Source organism: Ostrinia furnacalis, unplaced genomic scaffold (assembly GCF_004193835.3).
Source record: "Ostrinia furnacalis isolate ACB-3 unplaced genomic scaffold, ASM419383v2 OfSCF4654, whole genome shotgun sequence".
In the NCBI taxonomy this organism is placed as follows: domain Eukaryota; kingdom Metazoa; phylum Arthropoda; class Insecta; order Lepidoptera; family Crambidae; genus Ostrinia; species Ostrinia furnacalis.
Genome location: NW_021134893.1, coordinates 379,594 through 404,403, shown reverse-complemented (window position 1 = coordinate 404,403; position 24,810 = coordinate 379,594). Strand labels below are relative to the sequence as shown.

Below are 24,810 nucleotides of genomic sequence, written 5' to 3'. Positions count from 1 at the left end.
TTCCGTGCCGCTGAGTGTATGAGACAACTCCAATGAGATTTTTTGTCATTATTTTAACTGTGTCTTTGTATTAGTGTGCTCTAAAAAAGAGTTTAAAACTATTGTACAGCACATCATCCTATATATTTGTTGCAAAATAACACTTAATACATTCAAATAAGATGCCACAATATGAAGATTGATATGCTGTCGTCTGTACAAGATTTCAAATATTGAAATTTTAATTCATTTGATATGACTCATATTTGGGGAATCATGAGTAGTCTTATTTTAAAAAGAATGCCAACAATTTCAAAGTCACCCTGTATAATGCAGTTCATTCAGATTACGCAGCAAGTGTACTTATTGAATTTTCGCTATTCAATCACATACTCACGATGGCAACCGAAATCGCCCGAATTGATTTGCCCCTTAGACGAGTGGCAAAATCTGACATTCTATTCGAACGAATTCGATTTTCGAAAAGTGTGACTTGTCTAGTCTACTAGACCTACTGATCGCGTTCGAAGCACCTCTGCAGCGCTAAACTCGTTACGACATGCAACATGACAATGGGACAACTATCCGGCCGCCGGATATCCGGCTATCCGGCCTAGCAGCTCGCCGGATATCCGGTATCCGGTATCCGGCCAAACAACTATCCGTTTCATCTCTAATGATAATGACATCTTTATCCACTTGCAAGAAATAATTTAAGAAACTTTCGAATTTTATAGTTTTTGACCTCAAAATAGTGCTAACGGACTAATTTTATGCTGAAGCAGTGGTGGAGTTAATTTCAACATGCAAAAAGTTGTAAAAGCCCACTCTGAAAATAATTGTGTTGATACCTGAAAGATTGAAAGAAGATGGAGATACTTGAAAACTTGTTACAACTACTGTATGTAACATGTTCGCAATTAGAAATATTATTTCATTTGATATAAGGATACTACGTAGTTTATTAAAGTAAATAACGTGTAAACATAATACATTGACGTGAGTTTCTTGTCCCTTCATTACATATAAACCGCTTTATAGATAACTACGAGTATAGGTACCAAACCTTTTCAGGTAACTTGTGAGTTCCCCCACTAAACTTGCTAAGGGTTTGTCTTAGTGAGGTACTAAAATATCGACTACTCACTTTCATAAAATATCGAGAAATAATCTGATTTAATTGATCATCAAAGAACATTGTTGTTGATTATTAATAGAGGTAGACTCTATTATTGTATACCAGTCGTGTTAGGATGCACGCCTTCATTATCGATGAAGCCACGATAGCCGAACCGCCGAACGGTGAAGGGGTCGGACTGGCCGACTCGTGATCCGGGGAACGCGGGTTTGGTCCCCGCCCCGCCGCCGCTCGATTATTTATTGTTGTGAGTTCACTCGTGACACTTGGAGAGTTATTACAAGAACCAAATTATAAAATCACGAAAATAGTTTTACAAAACTAGATCTTTGTCCTGATAAGCGAAAAGTAATATAATTAGAGATAGTTTATCAGCTGTATTTCAAATTGTCAATTCTATAAGACATGTTTTATGAACTCGACTATCGACTACCGATATTATTTCCTACATCTCACCTGCATCCCCAATTGTTCCCCACTTGTAAGATGAAACTTGGTCCTTCCTAAAGGTACCGACTAAAAGATCAATTTTCTTTGTAAGTGATACGTTTAACAAACTAGCTTGAACATGTCTTAACGAGCATAGTTACTGTGTTTCAGGTCGTTAGTTTTGTCAGATATTGGTTTCTGGGATATAATATTTATTTACCTTTACCTTATTTTTGTACTATACTAACCTTTGAGGTACATTGACCTATGTAAGAATCGAAAGAATTCTAAACAGAAATACTCATTTTTATAGTTATTGAAAACTTATTGGTTTTCAGCCTATGGAGTGTTATTTGGAGACTCCATTTCTTACGCTGGGCACCATCTTATTTTAACTTTGACAAACGTCAAAAGTCTGTCAAAAACACCGGTTATCGTTGTAGTTAGTGTTAAAGTTAGGTGGTGCAACTCAGCCTTAGAATTACTATTTATTATTATTTATTGATAAAGGTACACCAACAGCAATACACATTTAAGACATTCACAGTATACAACACATATTAGGGTTTTAGTTTAATTACATTATGAGAATAGTGTGAAATCCCAATACGTAACGAATAAAGAACCTTTCATAGAAATATAGCGTTTAGAAACGGAATCTCTCTTGAGATTTTTTCTCAAAGACCGTAGATTATAACCATGTTCCTTTATTTCCAGATCCGAGCACATAATGATAGTAACTGACTGGATCCACGAGCTATCCGTCAGTATGTTTACTGACCACCACCACTCGGTCGGCGACAACAAGCCGCCGACGCTGCTGATCAACGGAGTGGGCCGCTTCAAGACCTTCCGCGAGACTGCTGAGCCACTCTACATGAGAGCCGCGAGGTTCAATGTTGAACAGGTGAGTCAATAGTTGTAAGAGAGAGGAGAGAGAGGAGAGAGAGGGGACGGAGAGGGGAGAGAGGGGGGCAGGGGAGACAGGGGAGAGAGGGAAAACAGTTGAGACAGGGGAGGGGGAGAGAGGGGGGCAGGGGAGAGACGGGAGCAGGGGAGAGAGGGGCGCAGGGGAGAGACGGGAGCAGGGGAGAGAGGGGGGCAGGGGAGAGAGGGGGCAGGGGAGACAGGGGAGAGAGGGAAACAGTTGAGACAGGGGGAGCAGGGGAGACAGGGGAAAGAGGGAAAACAGTTGAGACAGGGGGAGCAGGGGAGACAGGGGAAAGGGGAGACATGATAGAGATGAAGAGGGAGAGAAGAAGAAAGACTGAAAGAGAGAGAGAGAAGAAAAGAGACTAAGAGGGAGAAGGGGAAAGAGTGAAAGCGAGATGTACTTTTTGGATTTATAGTTATCAGAGGGAAACAACAATTCAAACGAAAGGTTCCATTCCTTTTGTTTGGGAGTCCTTGTGCGCTGCGATGTTCAGTACTAGCTGAATGAAACAAAATTCAGATAAACACTGAACTGTTTTTAATTAGCTTAAATGAGAAACAACATGAATAGTATTCAAACTCTCAGTCAATCTTTAACAATGAGTAATCAACAGTGAAAAGGTATTCTAAGAATGTTTTACTTTACCACCTCTTTAAGAGCTTGCCTTTTCTTCCATCTTGCTACAATGTGCTGGCCAACATTTTAACTGTAGAATATAACAAAGCAGTGCCCCTTTTGTGGATGCTCTTCAAGTCGTAATACCTAGTAAAGAAACGCTGAGTCCTGAGAAATATTTCGGAGCCGCCACAGGGAAATGAGAACAGCCAGGACTTCGCAAATTAAAACGAGGATCTGGCTGATCACTTTGTACGTTTACTTGCAACTTGTTGGGCCGGTTGTAGGAGTAAGTTGCTTGTGAAAAAATTTGACTTCAAATAAACCATTTGCGACCAGGTATAATAATAATAGGTATATGAAGCTTTGACCTTTCTCTTACCCAGTGGAAGAGCAGCCACTACGGAACTAATCTGCGAATGATAATCCTCCAGTAAACAATATCGATACCAAGTCGTTGTTAATCGGCAGATAGTGGAATCTGACATTTTCGGCCATCGCAGCTTTTACCGAATGACATCGCAAAGAGAATTTGGACATGATTATTGCCTTTATGGGACGTCTACCCGGTGAACCGACGACATCGTAAAGGTAGCAGGGAAGCGCTGGATGCAGGCCGCTAACAACACTGGTCAACAAAAAATCAAAATGAAAATGGTGCCGAGATTCTGTTGATAGATTATTATTAGGTGTGTATTAGTAATAATAAAAATATTTTTCTTTTTTTTTCCTACGTGTAGTTTTGGATCTACCCTCAGTTTTAAAATTTAGCTTTATTCGGTACTTTGGTTGCACAGTTTGTAGTGTTATCGGTACATTTTTATAAATGCATTTATTTTAATATCATGTCTACATTGCCAAGAAGTTGTCTCAATAATCAGAATGTATTTTTGTTACATTTGTGGTGTGTACACAGTTAAAAAGTTCAAAAATTCAGGCAATATTTCATTAAAAGTGCTTATTTTTCTTACTTTAAGTCGGAAATTGTGGTTGTATTCAAGCCGTGGATACCCAAAATTGTTTGTATAATCTGTTGTGAACACTTAAGGCAATGTTACAATGGTCAAAGAAGCCGAACATCAAGTTCAGAGTGGAGAAAGTGAGGAAAGAACAAAAAAAAATCCTAGTTTGAGCATAATTTTCTTTTTTAATTAATTTATTAAGTAATTTTTAATGGTCCATAAATAACAATATTAATAAAAGATACTGATTTCTTAAGTTCGATGGACTATTTGGAACGATTTGCATAGATTATGTTAATTGAAATTACAATTTTTTTTAGGAAATCTCTAGTCCAGTAACTACTCTGAAATTGTGAGACATGCCTTAAAAACTCAGGATGTCATAATTTTCATCAAAGAGCACTACCTCCACAGTCATATTGACCAATTCCCAGAGAATCTTGGGTCACTATAGCATGCTATAGCTAAGAATAGGGAGAGCGATGCTATCAAGACCTAAAAACCATTGGAAGAGAGGTACCAAGGCAAATGGGATCGGTATATGATGGCTGATTACTGCTGGAGGATGTAACGTGATAGTTCCATTACACCTCATTCACAAAAGTCGTGGAAAATAAAGTTTTTAAGCATTTCAATATATTATAAACGCTGATTTTGGTGAAATTTTGTATTTTTCTATACACGTCAAAATCTAGAAAACCACACGTAGGTAATCGAAAAATTTGCTACTAAAGCAACCAGCATAAGGTCCTCAATCAAAAAATATATACAGTTCCTTGGCACCAAAACCACTGTTGACCAGTGCAATCGATCAGCATGGCAAGCATTGGGGAGGCCTATGTTCAGCAGTGTAGGTCCTATGGCTGAAATGATGATGATGATGATTGCCTTTATGGGAAGGAAGCTTTTACCGAATGACATCGCGAAGAGATTATTGCCTTTATGGGAAGGATTTTTATCAAGTTTATTTTTTCAGGATTTCTCATTACTCTCTTCTTGATGAGCGTATATTTTATATGAGGCCGAGTTTTTTAAAACTTTAACACATAAATGGGCTGGCGTATCTTCTCCAGCTGTGGCATAAGCCTCTACTTATTGGGTAGTTTGTTCCAGAGCAGACGTAGGCGCTGTGTTTTGACAGTGACAAACTGCCGAAGATTGTTTCCTTCGATTCCACTTGAAATAGTAGGGCTTAAGGAGATCAACGACCGCATGATGTCCAAGTTCTGTTTTCGGTCACACTGGCAACTGTTGCAGGTTCGAATCTCGCTGTTGCAAAATGTATAAAGCCTTTTTTGGTATGTACACACGGCCACACTGTTAACTATCCATCTCCGTTTTTGCTCTCGCTTTAATCAAATGGTGATTCTTTGCGATAGAACGAGATGACACGACTGGCAATGGGCAGCTAAAACTGTTGCCGATAGTACCTATGTTTTTTTAAACATTATTAGCATTTTTTATTGCAGAAATTGCTAATAGTCCCGTTAGCCCCTCGTGATAAACTTAATAAGCTTGTGTTACGAGTGGGCTAACCACAATAGTCGAGCGGCGGTGGGATTCGAATCCGCGTTCCTCGGATCTCGATTCGGCCAGTCTGACCCATTCACCGTTCGGCTATCGTGGCTATGAATGTGTCATGTATATTATGTTTGTGTTAGAAATAGGTTAACCAGTGGTGAATGGGAATCGAATACCGACTCCTAAATAATGGGCTGTCCGATGCTGATCGATAGCTTAATGATAGATAGAAGACTTTTATATGGAAGTACCTTCATTTTTGGTCTGCACAGTCACCGAAAGTACTATGTACCTAGGTCCCATCTCCGATCTCTCTGCTCAGTAGTTTAAAGGAAGTAGCACACTTATCAACCTGTAAGGGGATCGTAATCGTATCAACTCGAGGCGGTCTTTCTTTGTATGAAACTCCATACTGCAACGCACATATTTTATCCGCACCATAGTAACGTAAACGTCTCGCCTTGTGGTTGAACATGTGCGAAAGGCGATAGCTAGTGTCCCTTTCCGAGTTTATACGAGTAAGTCTGCTATGACCTTTAAGGGTGGATTCGACCAAACAAGAGTAAATATTAATCTCAGAATAAATTGTCAGTTTCGACATATTTTCCATACTGAAACTGTCAATGTGTTATACCAGGAGTTATTCTCGGATACAAGTTTGGTCGAATCGGGCCTATGAGGGAAAAGGTAAAAGAGACATAGTTACTTTCGTATTTAATTCATACAGAGTTGACCATTTTTTTCAAACAACTTTTCAGGTTAAATTCAATAACTTTTTTTATCTGGTCATCATATATTTTAAGTCCATTGTATCTTTCAAGGAGACTTGTTAATATTGCGTCATTTGGGCGAAAACACTATGCCATGAATTATTTGTGCTACTCGAACGAGGCCTGAGAGGAAGTCTGTTTATACATTCATTCGTTTCGTATAAGCTGTAGGCTACACAGGAGGGAAAATTATTCCCACCTTATGTTCCCACCAACTCCTGTAGCAAGGATCTAACAGCTTGACCGCCAATATAAAGCCAACCAGACCGCCTTTGTGGTCTAGTTGTAAGACCACCTGCTTCAGACGCAGAGGTCCCTGGTTCGATTCCCAGTGGGTTCAGAGTTTTCTGTTCGGTTTGGTTGGTGGTAGGGCTTGTTCTAAGCCCGCCTGGCTAGCTACCACCATCTTACCTAAGTCTGTCGCCATAACAACAATGTTAACAGCATTGTTGTGTTCCGGCAGTTAGAGGTAAGATAGCTAGTTCCTCCGTGGTTGAGGATTCCGGGTGAAGCTCGCTTCCACCTTCGGCCTGATCGTCACTTACCCTCAGGTGAGATACAGGCCAAGAGCTTCCTCGTTGTGGATAAAAAAAGAAGGCTATACCGCCCGTATTCACAAACGATGCTTGCTTATATGAAGCAACAAATCGAACGCACATCGTTGAATAGAGCTCTGTCATTGGTTCGTGTGTCACCCTGTGCGTCCACGCGCACTGTGAGACCTCATAGTAATGTTTGTGAATGCGGGCGTAAGTTTGTTAGAGGATAAGTTAAACTGTCAATGGATCAGCAACGAAATTAATTAGAAGAATATAGAGGGACTTTGAAATTAGTATTGGGGAAAGAAAAAGTTCGTGATAAAATTCCAAATTCACTAAAAATCTCTTAAAATTGGTACTTACTGTTAGGTGATAGATAATTATGTGTTACTCAATGTACAGACAATAGGTATCAATTCAAGCTATACATTATGGGTTCTTATACTAATCTAGGTGCTGTTTTGCATGGTGTTATTTTGCAACAAATTTTAATCATGTTCAAAGTCTCTTGTTTTGATTGTGAGTGGTTTTATTTGTTCGTTTTTATAGGTCATCTACATGAGAAGTTTATTCAATCTTTTCTTTTTTCCATCGTTGTGTACCATCCCTTAGAAGAGGCACACAACTAAATAGTTAAACAGCGTGGATATAAACTTATCGCACGACAACGCGAAATGGGTAACCGTATTCAAAATACTGTAAAAGTCATGGGCTATACAATTTTCAGGTAGTTGTGAAATAATTATAAGTTTTATGAAAGTAGGTCTACTACTATCTATATCTATCTACTCTACTATAAAATATCTACTTTTTCTATTGTCGACAGTAGGCATGGATAGATACATCCATAAAAATATGACAAGTAGGTATGAGGATCAAAATCAATTTAAATTAATTTCATGTGTTATTATTATTTTTACTGTCTGTCGTCGGAAATTATCTTTGAAGGACCTCCTTAGGAAAGGTTGGAAGAAAGGGAGGAAAAGTCAGACCTTTAAACACCTACCTATTAGACACTAAAAATCTAGATCTAACTTTTTTATGAATTGAAAGCATTCTTGTGTGTGTACTCTTAACAAACTAGAATATTATACTGTTTCAGAAGATAATTATAATGCTTTCTTTATGAATAGCTCAAATCAAAGCACCTAAAGTAAGACCAGTCACTAATAATTACCATCAAACGAACTTCGTTAGTTCCCGCATTGAATCCGAGAGCTTTTTCTCGTTCTTTCAATTTTAATGTAGTCCTTTCTAATGAAAGTTAACAAGCCCAGTTCGTGTAGCCTTTAGGAAGAAGTAAATAAGAGCCAAGATTTCTCTTAGTAAATGAAGACGGAATAAGATTATGTACTTGGTATTAAAACAGTAAATATGAGAGGAAATTGTGAAGCGGTGCAATCGTTTTGAGCACGAGTTTGATTTCCAGTTAGGCTATTTATAATAGACTAGTGGCCACTCGCGACTTCGTACGCGTGGATCCCGTTTTACCCCCTTAGGGTTTGAATTTTGCAAAATCCCTTCTTAGTGAGCACTTAGGTACAATCTAAAAAGAACCTCCATGCAAAATTTGAGATTCCTAGCACTTGTAGTTTCTGAGATTTCGTGACGAGTGAGTGAGTCAGTGACCTTTCGCTTTTATAGATATAGATTTTTAGTACCCAAAAGGTGTGTTGGTTAGACGTTAAGGATTCGAATCCTGATAGAGACTCGCAACCATGGCCGCGCCTTGGAAGTTTACAAGGTGGTGGTGACTCTGAGCGTCCATTTAGGCAATCATAATGCTAGGAAGCGATATCTTTCAGACAACCCTGACTTTTTTGAAGGAAAGATTCTTAAATCTTGAACGTTTATGTATCAATGTCTATTAGGTTTGGGGTTAGATTATTTGGTTTCATTTTAATGTAGTATCTGTCAAAGTTGTATAATTAACAATGACCTTTATTCACAGGGCTACAAGTACCGTTTTCGAGTCATCAATGCAGAGTTCCTGAACTGCCCCATAGAGCTCTCAGTGGATGGCCACAACATCACCATCATCGCCTCCGATGGGTATGACCTGGAACCCATCACTGGTAAGTGTTAATTCATTAATAAAAAAAACTTTGTTACATACTTTTGCATACTTATAAATCCGGAAATTGATCAACGCCATATTGCTTTTTGCCGCGCTGTCAACCGAGGTGAGGCGTTTACGTTACGGCAGGCCTAGCTCACTCCGCGCGGTACATCCGATAATTACCTACAGCGAAGCGCCCCGCCGGCGGGTATTATATCAGTCGAGTGTCACGCGCGCGCCCGTCAGGACGCTGGCGTGCGTTGTAGTATGATTATAATTCTATGATCGAAGTATTATTTAAAAATGGACATAAAGAGAAAGAAATATTGTGCGGCGTTCGGGTGTTTAAATTCGAAAATAAATCTACCGGATTTATCTTTTTTTTTCGCTTCCCAAAGATGCTGAAAGGTATGTTGGCCATGTAGGTAATCAATAATTCTTAGGATAGTATAGGAACCTAACCTACTATGACTACTGCTCAGAATGCGTTCGTTCGTTTCAGCCAAATGACGTCCACTGCTGGACAAAGGCCTCTCCCAAGGTTTTCCATAATGAATGCACACTTATCTACATACGTACCTCATTACAAATAAGTAGAATAATTATTTTTTCACTAGACAGCAACCCTAACAGCGTAAGAAGAGTTCAGAGGCACGCTATCGCGTGAAAGAATTTATTATTTAGCGTATTTCTATCGAAAGAGACAAAACTTGTAGGTGAATAAAATTGTAGGTACGTAGTGCTGTGCGAGCTGAATTCCACTGTATCGCGTCGTAGCAAGACTCGCATTTATTTAAATCGTCTTGCGGAGTAATCCTTCTGTACCTGTACTATTACTTATTCTGTGGTTACGGTGCGGAAGTTGCAGTATGGAGTTTCATACAAATAATACTGACCGCCTCGAGTTGATACGGTTACGATCCGTTTCCGAATTGATAAGTATGCTTCGTCCTTTACTCTAACACTTCTTAGCACTAAAGATTCAGGCACTATTTGTCACCCTCTCTTCCAATAACTGATTAGACTAGACTGTTTTGATTTCACACATACATTCTTAAATAAACTTCTCTCCTTCTGCCTTAATACTAAAAGTATTTATTAGGGACTTTAATAATGTGAATGAATTGAATATGGCTCTAACCTCACCAAGTAATTATTTTTCATTGGATACCTTTGATTTCGTTATTCTTCGTTATTTAAACAAAACTATTCAAGTATATCATCATATTTTATAGCAAAACAAGGCCTCGTCTAGGCTCTCTGTTGGACTTCTCTGATACATTATTCAAATGGACGGTCAAAGAGGCTCCAGGCCCGCTACTATGGAAAAATGATACGCTAAATTGTAGCGGATAATATGGTAGGGTAACCTAGTTGTTGCTGGAAGAGTAAGTCGGAGAATAAGGTCTTATTAAGTCAAAGAAGCGCCTTTTTTAGGCACCACAAAGTTTACTTAAAACGTCTTCGTTGAAAAAATAAGGGTTCATTGACAGATCGATTCGTTATCGAATAATCGATAAATTATAATAATAAAAATTTAATTCAAAAGTATACATGTTAGCAGTAAAGTAAGGATTCTCTGTGTGGTTAGTAGTTACAAATGGAATAATTTAATCTACCTGCACTCCTGCTTCATCTTTTACGAGTAGGTATTGTATTTAGGTTGTGCAATAATTGAAAATTGATAAGCAACATTGCTTGTTTATACTAGGACATTCTGTATTTTTGCTCTATATAAATCTTGGTGTAGGTTACATTCCCTTGGCGTAATTTTATGTCTTTAGTTTGTTATTGTCTTTACGAAAGTACATTGTCAACGTAAACAAACGGAATCTTATGACTCAAGTGTATGTATAGATGAACTACACTGAACTGTCCCACTAAACACATTGACAGGAAGCTGAAGGCGCCACCACCACAAGGTTTCCAAGGAGTGGCCGACTCGAGATCCGAAGAACGCGGGTTCGAATCCCACCGTCCCTCGATTATTGTGGTGAGCCCACTCGTAACACAAGCTTATTTAGCTTAACACGAGGGGCTAATGGGACTTACAAATAGCTAATTTGGGCAATACAAATAGCTAATAATCTTTAAAAAAAAACGTGGCAAAAATCGGAACCAGCGATCCGGTATTGACGATGGCGCCCCCCTTTTATTGTTTGTAGTTCATCTTTAATCCGATTTTGTAACAATGTATAAGTCCGAGGTGCTGTCAACTGTACAATCTACCTATTTGAACCAAATCGATACCAATCGATCCTTATTTAATCGAGAATCGGATGTGGTCCACAATCGGCTTTGCGGACAATTATAGTGTCTTATCATTCAATGGACAATGAAGCTAGAGACAATTGGGCCTATTCAAGGACCGATATAAAGGGATCGGACCAAGCTGTGAATTGATTGTGGTAGGTAGGTAGTAGGTATAGGGCTTGCCCACAAGATTTATAGTACCAGTATAGTACGTATCAAGAAACTTGAAGCTTGCAAGGTACAAAATCGCTATACAAAAGCTAATAAAAAGCTTTTACAGCTTGGGCTTAGCCTGCGTTGATATCTGTCACAAAACAGGTCAGTTCAGTTCTTAAAACCGGGGAAAAACTATCTTACATTTTTCCCTGGGTCTCGAACTATCTGTATACCTCATCTAAATCGGTACTGTGGCTTTTAAGCGAAAAAGAGTAACAAACTTCCATCCATCCCTCCTCAAAAACTTTCATACTTATTTAATTTCATAATAGTAGTAGGATAGGCTAAATAATTAATTATTACACTCGTCATTTGGGGCTTATTACAAAAAAGTTAAACACACGTTGAACTTTGGTTTAAAATAACATTTTTATACATACTAATGACAATTTAAACATAATGTTCAACGGGCGTTTAACTTTTACCCGACTACGACAGAAGGAGCGTAAAAGTTAACACACTTATTATGTGTTTTGTAATAATGCTTAAGCCCCTTGAAGGTTAGTTGAAACAGTGAATTATAGTGAAGTAAGTGTTTCACTGTACACGTTATCCTGGTACACTCTCATTAGTCGCTTTCTTTTAGGAACGCCGGAGTCGATTACATAGAGATGAAAGGACGGCTGCTCTTTTGTAGTTTTTCTCAGAAATTTTCTTGTTTGCCACGTTTAGAGTGAGGATGACATCAAGCTAAACCCTGTGGCCGTATGTAGTTGTAATAGAATCGACTTTTCAACAAACATGCATAGTCTAATGAGCTTTAACATACGTAGTATGTAGTCTGTCAGTTTTGTCGAGAGACCTCGTAGAAATGACATTGGGAACTTTTTGCCCCACTTTTCGAAAAGTAGCGGACACAAACGAAACCTATCACAGATTATACATACTAATATCTAATGAATTTCCGTGCATTTTTTTTTCTCTCTTATATGGGAGTATTGAGAAAATGAAGTTTTAATATTTTATTTTATTTTACATTTAGGTAATATTTTTGACGACCTCCGTGGCGGAGAGGCGCACACACCGGTTTTCAAGGTGTGCCGGGCCAATCCTGAGGTCCCGGGTTCGATTCCCGGCCGGGACAATATAGAAAACGATCTTTTCACATTGTCTCTGGTTTGGGTGTGTTGTGGTTCGTCGTTCCCGATTTCCATAACACAAATGCCTTAGCTACTTATTTTGGGTTGGAGTAATATATGAGATGTTGTCTAATATTAATTTAAGTATTTATAATATTTTATTTATTTATATTATTTTATTTATTTATATTATTTTATTTATTTATATTATTTTATTTATATTTTTTATTTATTTATATTATTTTATTTACTTTTATTGGTTACTCTGCAATGCCAAACAACATAACATGTAAAAATATCAAATCATTTTAGGCAAATATATTTTCAACTATGACTCGTCATATCTCAGAATTCCCATATCTCACAACATAGCGCTTTAAGTGAATATACCTACAAGTATAAAGCTTTGAAATAAAATACGTTTCATCTTTGTCCGCCGTGGGGCATTTTCTCATATTAAAGTTCCCAATGTCCTTTTCCGTTCAATTTTCATTTTAATTTAATAGACCTCACTTTAGTATCGTAGAACAACAAAAAAATTCATATGATAAGTAAATAATCTATCTATCTAAGTATATAAATAAAAATGAATTTATGTTCGTTAGTCTGATTAAATCTCGAGAACAGCTGGGCCGATTGCGCTGATTTTTCGTTTTAAAATGTTTGTCGTAGTCCAGGGTAGGTCTAAACGGTGAGCAAATACGCGCGCGATATTGTTTTTCTGTGACAGACAAAATTCCACGAGGGCGAAGCCGCGGGCGGAAAGCTAGTAATAAATAAATCTTTGGAAAATTTCACACAGCGCCAGCTAGCACCAAAGTAAGCACCTTATATTATTATGCTTGTGTTATGGGTGAAGTGTATGTATTTTTTTAAAGAAGTGGAGAAATTAAAGGGAGGAAGGAGGATGGAGAAGAAAGGAAGATTTGTAGATAACTAGAGAAAAATACGGATTTTTTTATTTTCAAGTATCTGAGAGATAAGATAAGAAAGAACCCCAAGCAGTTGTTTGCTTAACGTAAAGGAGAACATTGTAGTTCTATGATACTAAATTATAGACGACAGCATTCCAGACTATACATTTTTGTTATTGTGCCGTTTTATCGGTATTACATTAATTTAAAAACATAACACCATCCAATATTGTCAGATAAATCATTACAGTTTAACCATCTGTCAGCGCGGGTCCAACTGCTACAAACTAAACGTTCCATGGGACAAAGACTAAACCATAGCAATTAATCACCATTTACAATCCAATCTAAATCATTCGTAAATTGTACCCTATCCCAAAATAGCCCTGCAAACTGCTCAGTCGCTGTTGAGCTTTTTACCAAGAGCATAGAGTCCATTTTTGATTGCAATGGCACTGATAATGCTTAAGGGAGAGCCGTTGAAAAGGACAACGTTTGAAAGTTTAGATATCAAAGACCGAGTATCTAAAATCGTTCTAACATCATCAGGTCCACTACTGCATCCTTCACCTACCTCTTAAAATTAGAGAGGGTAGTGCTCCTCTCTAATTTTAAAGAGGTAGGTGAAGGATTTAGCCTACAAACCCCATGCTAGCCAGATAGGAGATTCAGTCGTATGGGCTTACGTTCGTTTCAGCTAATTGACGTCCACTGCTGGACAAATGCCTCCCGTAAGGATTTCCACAGCGACCGGTCCTGCGCCGCCCGCATCCAGGCACCTCCCGCAACCTTCACCAGATCATTGGTCCACCTAGTGAAGGCCTGCCCACAGTACGTCTTCCGGCCCGTGGTCGCTACTCGAGAACTTTTCTGTCCCATCGGCCATTAGCTCTGCGAGCTATGTGCCCGGTAGGTGTGAACTATGTGCACTTGATTTTAGCAATTCTGAGTAATTTGGTGCATGGAACATACAAAAACAAACTTCTGTAATTATTGTTTATAGTTTAGTAAGGGTTTTTAGGCTTGAATCAGTCTGTCTGGTTTATTACATCTAGCCATTTTACGCCCTGTTGAGGGTCACCCAAAACTGGGGCGAAACTGGAGTTTTAATTAAGAATTATAACTAAACTTTGACCGCGATTCCTTTCGCATTATGACTGATTAAATTTTGAATTTCAAGTTGAAACTTACTTGTGGAAGTTTAATGAATTAAATTGATAATAACTTAGATTAATGTTAACGATACAATATTTGAATCTATACCTAGTAGGTACTGCACATATCTACATTATTTTGCTTTTGAAGGTTATGATTTCTATCCCTAGTTTCCTTCTTCAGCCCTGAAAATTTTTTTTAGTTATTACAGTATGGAGAAAGAAAGAAAGATTTATTGGGGTCACATATTTATAATAGTAGTAGCACAAAAATCATGAAGAAAGAGGAAACAGCGAACTATTGAGCCACTGCACTCCACCCTGGCGCAATAACGATGCCCACTGCAATTCCAAACAGATTCAGCATCATATCATGGCGAAGACCAAGGTTTTCAGTGTGTCCCATGCCGATTGATTAGGTTTACAATTAGTTTTCGTTTAGGGCCCGATTTTAATTTGTATGAAAAATTGGCCGATACCAAATCGGTGTAATGTGCGCGCTTTCATACATCTCCATACTGATTAATAGCCCGACCCAACTATCGGTCAACTAAAAGTTGGTGGTCTGCGCCCAGGCTAACTTTACAAATAGGTTTCACAAACTCCATCCTAATGTTGTCATGTTTGTTTCAGCAACATCCTTGGTGACCTACGCTGGTGAACGATACGATTTTATTCTGGAAGCTAATAATGAAATTGACAACTACTGGATCAGGTTCCGTGGCTTGATGGATTGTGATGAACGGTACGTATTTAAATAATAGGTAGAGATGGTATCATCAAGCTAAAAAGTATCTTATGTTGTTGCAATAGGTACCAATTTGAAGCAAAAATGTATAGTCTGATGTGATATTTTTGTACCTTTCTATGATGGATTCTTATGAAGTCCTGGGTTCGATCCCTGTCGTAAGGCAATGCTATGAAAAAACTATTATATTTTGATGGTGGTTTGTAATATTCGTATTACTATATAGCAGAAATTTGAAGTTTAGTTTCTTTCGAATTTAGCAAAACCAAATATCTTTTATGGCATAATTGCCTCACAGGACGGTCTTCTACTTAAAAATAATTATCCTATTAGCTTACTAACTTTAAAAAGAACAAAGAACAACACAAGTTAGAACAATGTGTACTTTATTTAGGTCTCCTTCTAAACTGAAAGTGTAAAGTGCGAACTTTATTGTAGCCCTCAGCAAATTTATTAGAGTTTATTGGAAAAGGTCCAATCTGCAAAGAGTTTTCAACGTCCTAGGACCCTTACTTGTTTTGTGAAAGCATGGCGTTGTATGGAGATTGGAGATGGCATCAAGCTAAACACTGGCATCTTATGTAGTTGAAACAAGTTCTGTTTTACAATGAAAAAGTTTAGTCTATTGTTCCGTTTGCTACGATTATACTAGCCGAGCTACGTACGATGCGCGCCTTGATAAAATCTTATTGATGATTTTCGACGACAAATGATTGAGCTTATCGGGTAAAATTGATAAATGGCACGACAAAATTTGACGCGGCGCGGATCCTAAACCGAAGCTAAAGAGCTAGCTATTTTAGGTATTTTTTATTATTATACTTATTTTTACCAACTTCTGTTTAAATTAGTGTCATACTCGTAATATAATATTATAGCACATTCAACCTTTAAAACAAAACACAATTTTGCTTAAGAAAGGAACCTTTTGTAATGAGCCTGCAAAATGTCAGTGACGTCACTATACTCCAAGTTCTAGGGCTAAGCCATTAAGTAAGATCGTTGCTAAAAGATTTTGCTTTATCTGTTCTATCCATCTCTGTTACTCACCCTTTGATGAGTAAAAAGAGACACTAAATCCTATTTCCACTACCAGGTTCACCAAAGCCAAGCAAGTGGGTGTGCTGCACTACGAAGGAGCTATGGAGTCGGAGCCTGAAGGTGACTTGACGTGGGAAGAATCTACTAATGAGGGGCTGGTGAGTGAAAACACCCGTATTTTCTATCGTTCGTTTCAGACAAATACCGTCCACGGCTGGACAAAGATTCCCCAAAGTTTCCACAATGACCGGTCCTGCGCTGACCTTATCAAGGCTTCCTTCACACCCAGGGCCGGATCTACCTATGGGCTGATTGGGCTGCAGCCCAGGGCCCCGGGGTTACAAGGGGCCCCCAGATCCCGTTAAAAAGTAGGCCATAATTTGAAAAAAAAATCTGTAAAGTCGGTTTACGGACGATATTTTTACGTGACAACGTCCTTAAGAAAATATTGATTAAAAATTGCATACTTTTATGAATGTAGTTGAGGGGGGAAATACGTGTAAAAGGTTGTTTTCATGCTGTTTTTCGTTTTGTTAGATTTAAAAGGGACACGTTAAATGTTGCGTTGGATAAGCTAATTATGGACTTAAATAAAAGGAGCCAAGTCTATGAGACATGTAGCAAAAAAATTTAATTTTTATTGGATTTGCAAGACAAAAATATCAAAAACATAGATTTGGAAAGTGCACGTCATATTATTTATTACTATCCAGATGACGTAGACGACCATTTAGTGAATGAGTGCATTCAATTAAAATCATACTATACTCCAATTTAAGCCAGAGTCTTACAACTCTTGCAGTGACATTTTTATGATCTTGTATGAAAATAAACTAATTGACGTGTTCTCTAATTGCTATACCATTTTAAAGATTTTTTTAACTTTACCAATAACTAGCTGTGAAGCAGAACGCTCCTTCTCAAAGATGTCCTATACAGTGTGAGTCACGAAGTCACGATAAAGTGCACATATGATATTAGGTGAAACTAGACCTATTTTTATTGACAAAAAACAGGTCAAATATTTTTTGAGATTTTTTAAAAATTTCTTATAGATTTTTTTTTCTGCCAATTACTTATTGTAAAGAAAACGTAATAACTTTTAAACTAAGAGGTATATCCTGATAAAATAATAATGTTAAATAACAGACGATACTAAAAAATACACAAAATACTCAGAAAATGCCGACAAATAATAAAAAATGTCGCTTTTTGAAAAAAAAAACTGCTTTAAAATTCGTGTTTTTTTGGTTATTTGATAAATTTCTGCAAAAAATCCCCCTATAACAGGTGGTTTTTACTGCTTTGTATTATTTTCTATCGTATTACCTTTGTAAAACAAAAAATCGCATGTCTCTATCCCTATCACAACATTTGCTATGATCGTTTGAACTAAGCCTCTCCGGGCGCGCCATTCAACGCTTCGTTAACAACGAAACTGAAAATGGCTCTAGATTTGTAATTTTGATACAGACAAGTTAGATTTCAAATAAAAACAAAAGATTTCGAAGTAAAATAAGCATTTTAGTTAAAATTAAAATTGTCCCTACCTGTAGCGGAGAATAATGTTGTGGTAGGCCTTTGTTCAAACTATCATAGCAAATATTGTGATAGGGATAGAGACATGCGATTTTCGGTTTTACAAAGGTAATATGATAGAGAATAATACAAAGCAATAAAAACCACCTGTTATATGGGCATTTTTTGGAAAAAATTATCAAATAACCAAAAAAACACGAATTTTAGAGCAGATTTTTTTCATAAAGTATTATTTTTTATTATTTGTCGGAATTTTCTGAGTATTTTATGCATTTTTTTTAGGATCGTCTGTTTTTTAGGATTATTACTGTTTTTATTTTATCAGGATATACCTCTTAGTTTAAAAGTTATTACTTCCAATTACTTATTTTCTTTACAACAAGTAATTGGAAGAAAAAAAATCTATAAAAAAATTAAAAAAATCTTTAAAAAAATTTGACCTGTTTTTTGTCGATAAAAATAGGTCTAGTTTCACCTAATTTCATATGTACACTTTATCGTGACTCACACTGTATAGAAAATAAATATAGGACAACAATGGCGAACTCTCGACTAAACCATTTATCACTTCTGTCTATAAATTGTGATTTAACAAAAGACTTGCAATGCGATGACCAAATAAAAAAATTTGCAGCACAAAAATGTAGAAAGGTTAATTTAGAAATTATACTTAATTTCTTTTACTAATAAATGCATAATAAATAAATAAAATTATTTTGTTGTTTTTTATTTTCTTTTATACAATGTACAGTCGCAGAATGAAAAGGTTCGTCACCTTAGTGTCGGTTTTCGCTTGCACTAGGTACTGTAAGAGTCAAACCTGCCAACATAACAGTACAAGAAACATTGCTGCTAACATTTAAATAAATATGACGTTTGCTAACGAATAAGGTTTTGCTTGTTTATTTTTCTATCCCATCAGTGCAATGCAATGATGACATTGACCAATTGACAATAGGTTTTTTTATTTAAAGAAATAATAATGGCAGGTTGAACCAACAAGAAGGTTTTAGTTTATCAATCATAATAATCTTCTTGACAAGATAAATCGTCAAACAACTTTGATCAATAATTTTGAACTTTACTGACGAACAGTTAAAGATTATTTTCTCTAACTCGAGATTATTCTGTAACATAGTTTCAAAAGGTAATATGTGTTCGCGATTCGTTGAAGGAATCAATTTGAAAACTGACGAACCTGTTCATTCCGTGACTGTACATCTCTATTTCGGTTTCTCTCTCACCCAAAGGTTACCTGGAAGAGATTGCTACACAGCAATAAGGTCGCCTTTTGTACAACTAATACTTGCGTAGATTTAAGTAATATTTATGTTTTTTGTGCAATAAAAATATATGTATAAGAATAATACAGTTTTTTGGCATGGCTATTAGTTGAGTACTAAGAGAGGCCCCCCCAAGTTTCAGCCCAGGGCCCCACAAATTCACGATCCGGCCCTGTTCACACCTTCGGATTTTCTTTAGCGTAGTGATTATTTTTGTGGTTTCGGTAAAGCAAAGTAGAATCACTCCTACCCTTCCAGTGGATGTTGTAAAAGGCGACTAATTGACAAATAGGTGAACATTATTATCTCCCCAACCTGTCTGACCAGGGTGGAGTGTAGGTCAAATTCTCTATAATGGTTTATCTTCCCAACCTCTACAATATGATGAATAAATAAAAAAATAAAAAACCAAGCGTGCTAAAGCCTCGTCCGTGAGCACGTAGAATTTTGTCCAATGACCCCTAGCTACCCATCCTTATCGCTCGCGCGTAATTATGTTGCTATCGCCCTCGCACACTCACTGCGGGTACCAGTCGCACAGTCGCGACAGCAATATAATTACGCGCGAGCGATAAGGATGGGTAGCTAGGGGTCATTGGACAAAATTCTACGTGCTCACGGACCGGGCTTAGTATCTTTCGCGCAAACGTCTTTCTTGGTAGTGTCTTTCGTGCTCGTGTCTTTCGTGCTCGTGTCTTTTGCGCTAACGTCCATTCGCGCGTCTTTTCGCGCAAGTGTCCATGCGCGCATAGTAATCCAACTTACCCCGAAAAATAGCACACCGTCTTGCAACTTGAGTATAATAGCACTTTTGGCAAAGCATAACAAAGGCTCTAATTTAAAAAAAAAACCAACACAACTAAGCCAGAATAAGAAGTAGCAAAGATTGATTGTTACTGACTAACGTAAGAGGAATTAAATAAAAGCTACCAACTGTTACTTGTAAAAATAACAAATGAGAATCAAAATGAAAATAAAAAAAATATCGAGTAGTAAAACGTAGGATAATAAAATCTCCAAAACCCTGTGATTGCAACTCCTAAGTAATATCATCAGTCAGAATCGATACTTTATTTTAGTACAAATAAAGCTGATCGTTATATTTTTATCACTTTAATATTAGGGCAAAGTGCTTCTATGGGTATGTAGTAAAAATACTGGCGCTAGTTCTAAAATGTAAGGGTAGGGTTTTCTGTTTTCGCCATTGATATTTTATACTCTTTGGAAGTTTTTCCTTGCTGTACAGTTTGAAAGATTTTGATAACGGTTAAATTGCGATAGTTGAAACTTTCTTTACCAAATTATTATTGGTATTATTTAATAAAGTGTGACATACTAGTACTATTTGTTTCAAAGGCAGGTTCGAAAGGTGATACGATATGTTACACGAATACCCTTTCTTGTGAAGTAAGTCAGGAAAAAAGCTGATAAAAGTTGTTTCAATTCTTTAAATGATTTAATTTTATTGCTACTTAATATTTTTTAAGTGTTAGCTGATAAACTTTTGCATAATACAATTTTCGTGAAGTAAACACAATTGAAAATTGTTATTTGTAAATTGTTCTATGAAAACTTAACTCTTTAAATACAAAAAATCACACTAAATGAAAAAATCACATTCAGCCACGAAGTAGTCGATAGCATTTCTAACTACATTGTTGTTGAAATACCACTTTCAATTTTATGCAGTGTTTATTCTAAACTTCGCCGTCGTCCGAACAAAGTTCTTTTTTTCCTTTTTTGACTGCTCAACTGCGAATGCAGCAGTGGGGAAAAAAGGTTTTTTTAACACCCGACGTTTTATATTTTAAAGACATGTGTCTGACTGTACCACCTCTGTAGAGCCAAGCAAATCGAATAACCATGAGTGACGTCGAAGCAAACGACACACGGCGCAGTGGCACTGTAATGAATGAACTTAGCACTGAAAGTGACGTGACGTCATGTTTTCATAAATAAAACGACAAATAACATAAATCACTTTTTATGGTGGATTAAAGAGAAATTCAGGAATGATAACGCTGTTTAATAAGGCTATATTAATGTATCTGCTGTAGCTATGTACTATGGGCACTTAGTTACTAGCCTTCAATGATTGGGTATTTATTGGCGGTCAATCTGTAGATCCTGGCCTCACAGTGGGAACAAGAGGTGGGAACAGTCCCGATATATTTTATAGGTCCTTAATCGTATGTGGGACTGTCGCTGTAATCAGGCCTGTTCATCTCCGCGAGTTTACATCGAAAACAAAACACGCACGATGGCCCACCTACAGGATACTATTCGACAAGGCCTCACATACGAGCGAACATTGACTCACGCACGCGTATTCCTATGTATGATGGAAGAAAATAAAGAAAATGGTGTACTAAATACTGTGCAGTATTTAACTGCCTAAATAATAATAAAAACACAGAATGTACTTTTTTAAGTTGCCTCTAGACACTGAGAGGTAAATAAGTAGTTAATATTATTCATGATAATTCATGCTAAATCATGTATTTCCTCCGCCATTTTCCGCAGTTTGGCACCTCACTCACGACGTCACATCATTTTACCGAAGTCAGCCCTATAGCTTCGGCGCAGTGCCGATCACTGACGTTTGTTAACAAAATGGTGCTTTACTCTTGATACAGGCTAAATTACACCATATTGTTAATGACATTGAGCATACATTTTTTAAATACCTTCGCGAAGTAAAACTTCTGTACGTAGTACTTATTATTATTCTGTGCTGTAATAGTGTAATGTGAATGTAATGTTTTGACTTTTCAATGGTAATTTGTTAATTACCACTGACATCACTAGTCAATTGACATACTTTTTATGAGCTGTCGAAAAGTGACTTTACTTTTCGACACTTTAAAGTGGATTCTGAATCAAAAATCTAATTTTACAGACAATTGACAACCCGAGTCTTGGTTTTCAGGGCTAGAGTGAAAAATATTATTTAAAATAAAAAGTCACTGGTTATAAGTAGTTTATTTTTTCTAAAGCACAATGGTCATATACTATAACAATGAAACATAACTACACGAAGCACTCATAAACATTACCTTCCTTCTTCAGTCGGTTAAAAAGGCCCAGCAGTTGAGACGTCTCTTATCGCAGCGCATTTACGCAGCTCGCAAAATCAAATGGCTTGCAGATGCGAAATCACCCCATCGCTAACGGGGGGTTTAGTGATGTTAGTTTATAATATTCATCGATATCAATAAACCATTAAAAATACATTATTTCATTCCATTTAACAGCATTAAGAAGACACGTCTAGTCTGATCCGATTTAGTCCAATCAACAAAACTATACTTTTTGTCAAGTAAATATCATTTCTCTAAACTATGTTGTACTATTAATATACAAGTGATCAGCTGTTACGAATTGTATCAACTATTTTTTTTCGATCGCAATGTTAATATCATACAAAACTTTTTATATTTTGATCTGCTTTGATAATAACGGTATTCCATTTTTATAAAATAAAATTTAGGGGTTGACGCTATTAACACAATCACGTCACGTTGATCACGAAAGCCAACCGCTAATGTCGATGCTTTTGTATCGATATCGGCATTCACATTAGCAGTCCCAGCACTGGCTGGCGCCTCGCCAAGCTATCAGGCTAAGGTGGATTATTAGAATAATCGCTTTACGATTTAGATACTCGAGTTAGAGGAGCTTACCCTTTTTAGGCTTTTTTAAAAACTCGGTCAGGTGTTTTTGAGTAACAATTTTTTTAATCAAATCTCAATTTTATTTAATTTCAGGTAGTATAAGTAGTCTTACAGAGGCTTTTAAATATCTGTTTATTTTAAAACTATATTTAAATAAAAATAAATTAAATTAAGCCAAAAAGCTTTCATGCGATGGATCCTTTTGCATTTGCATTTTCAAAATGACATTTTTCACAAAATAATGATTAACGATAAGTGCCTTCTCGATAAATTGACGAATTTAAAATAATGATCGTTGCGATGATGTATAAATTAACCTCTGTCTGTCTAGTAGTATTATTTTCTTCTTCTTTTAAAATTATTAAGTCTATCAATTTTTAAAAGAACAGATCTAAAAAACATCTCTTAACGGTAATGTCCAATCCCTAGTTGCTTATATTGTGTTCCTAAAATACCATCGTTATTTACATATCTATTACGTTCACTTTCCTCCTTTCATTCGCCTTTATGGTTACTGATAAGATATTAGACAGAAATACTCGTAACGCAACAAAATATGTAAAGTTTATCACAATACGGAGTCCCGAAATTATTCCCTGGAGTGTTAAATTATTCACACGAGTACTTGTGGCTTTGGTAAAGAAGATTTTAAAATTCCAACGCCGTCTGCAAGTTGTTTTTGAGCCTTTGAACCCATCGAAATTGAAAAATATACCTTTTCCAATCTTTTGGGAGAGCAATATTTATGCATTTTTGATATTTCTACAAAAGCATAAGGTATAGGAATAAGCAATAAGGACAAAACATGCCTAGGTATATTATTTTCCAAGCATTACGTCACTATTTGCAAAAAAAGAAAGCAAAATATTGCTACTTCCTGGCGTTTCCTATAGTTTCTTAAAAGCTTCAACTAGCATCTATTCACAATATCCGTGAAGCCATTAACGTGTTCGGCTAGTTCAGTATCAGTGTTTCAGTGATGCGTCAGTGATACAGCTAACACAATATGTCAGTCTTCAGTTTACGTAGCTTCAGACGTCCGTTAGTTCCGTGACGGAACTGAGCGAACACGTTAACCGAACTGTGGCTTCAAGGATATTTGTGTGTCGACTATTAAGTTAAACAGGGTGTTAGGTAAATGGGTATATGAGCCGACACTAGCCCATGGGCATATAAATGGTATGGTGAAGTCAGAAATTTTATAAATTCCGATTTGTATGAAAATTAAAATAATTAAAATGAAGATATCAATTTTCTGACTTCACCATACCATATAAATGACCATGTTAACATGGGCTAGTGTCGGCTCATATACCCATTTACCTAACACCCTGTATAGACATAGCAGACTTACGAGTATCAACTCGGAAAGGGATCAACACCGTATCACTTTTCGCGAGCTGTCATCGCCTTTCACGCGCTGTCAACCGCGAGGCGAGGTGTTTACGTTACGGATAAGTGTGCGTTGCAGTATGGAGTTTCATACAAAGAATACTGACTGCCTCGAGTTGATACGATTACGATCCCTTTTCGGGTTGATAAAATTATAATATGAAACGTCCTTTAAACGGAATTAATCCTATATCTCATTCCTATAATCCATGTAGCTGTGGTGTTCTTTAAATTTTTTATACTAAGGATCTGTAGCCCATAAAACTTGTCAAATTATCTCTGTACGGTTTGTTTCAAGTCCGTTTTCTTCCACAGCAACTAAATGCCCTGAACAAAGGGGAAGAAGAAGACGAGACTATCAGCGTGGCTGAGATGAAGTCTTTAGCTGGCTACGATGACAGCCTGAAGGAGATACCAGATTACCGTTTCTACATCGCGTACGACTTCTACGCTAAGAACAACTCGCACTACCACAGGTCTCCGTATTATGGATATTATCAAGGTAAGTCGGAATAGCTCGTAGAGACGATGGCCGTTGGGGCAGGAAAGTTCTCGAGTGGCGACCACGGGC

General features: G+C 37.1%; 1 protein-coding gene across 1 annotated transcript in view; it reads left to right on the top strand.

Moving 5' to 3' along the window:
* LOC114359737 (laccase-1) overlaps positions 1–24,810 on the top strand; it is a 47,627-nt gene that overhangs the window by 20,865 nt on the left and 1,952 nt on the right. Inside the window, exons 5-9 of the mRNA XM_028314224.1 lie at positions 2,264–2,453; positions 8,839–8,962; positions 15,196–15,307; positions 16,407–16,509; positions 24,555–24,741. Of these exons, the coding sequence (XP_028170025.1) occupies positions 2,264–2,453; positions 8,839–8,962; positions 15,196–15,307; positions 16,407–16,509; positions 24,555–24,741 (716 nt within the window). The remainder of the gene's footprint in view (positions 1–2,263; positions 2,454–8,838; positions 8,963–15,195; positions 15,308–16,406; positions 16,510–24,554; positions 24,742–24,810) is intronic.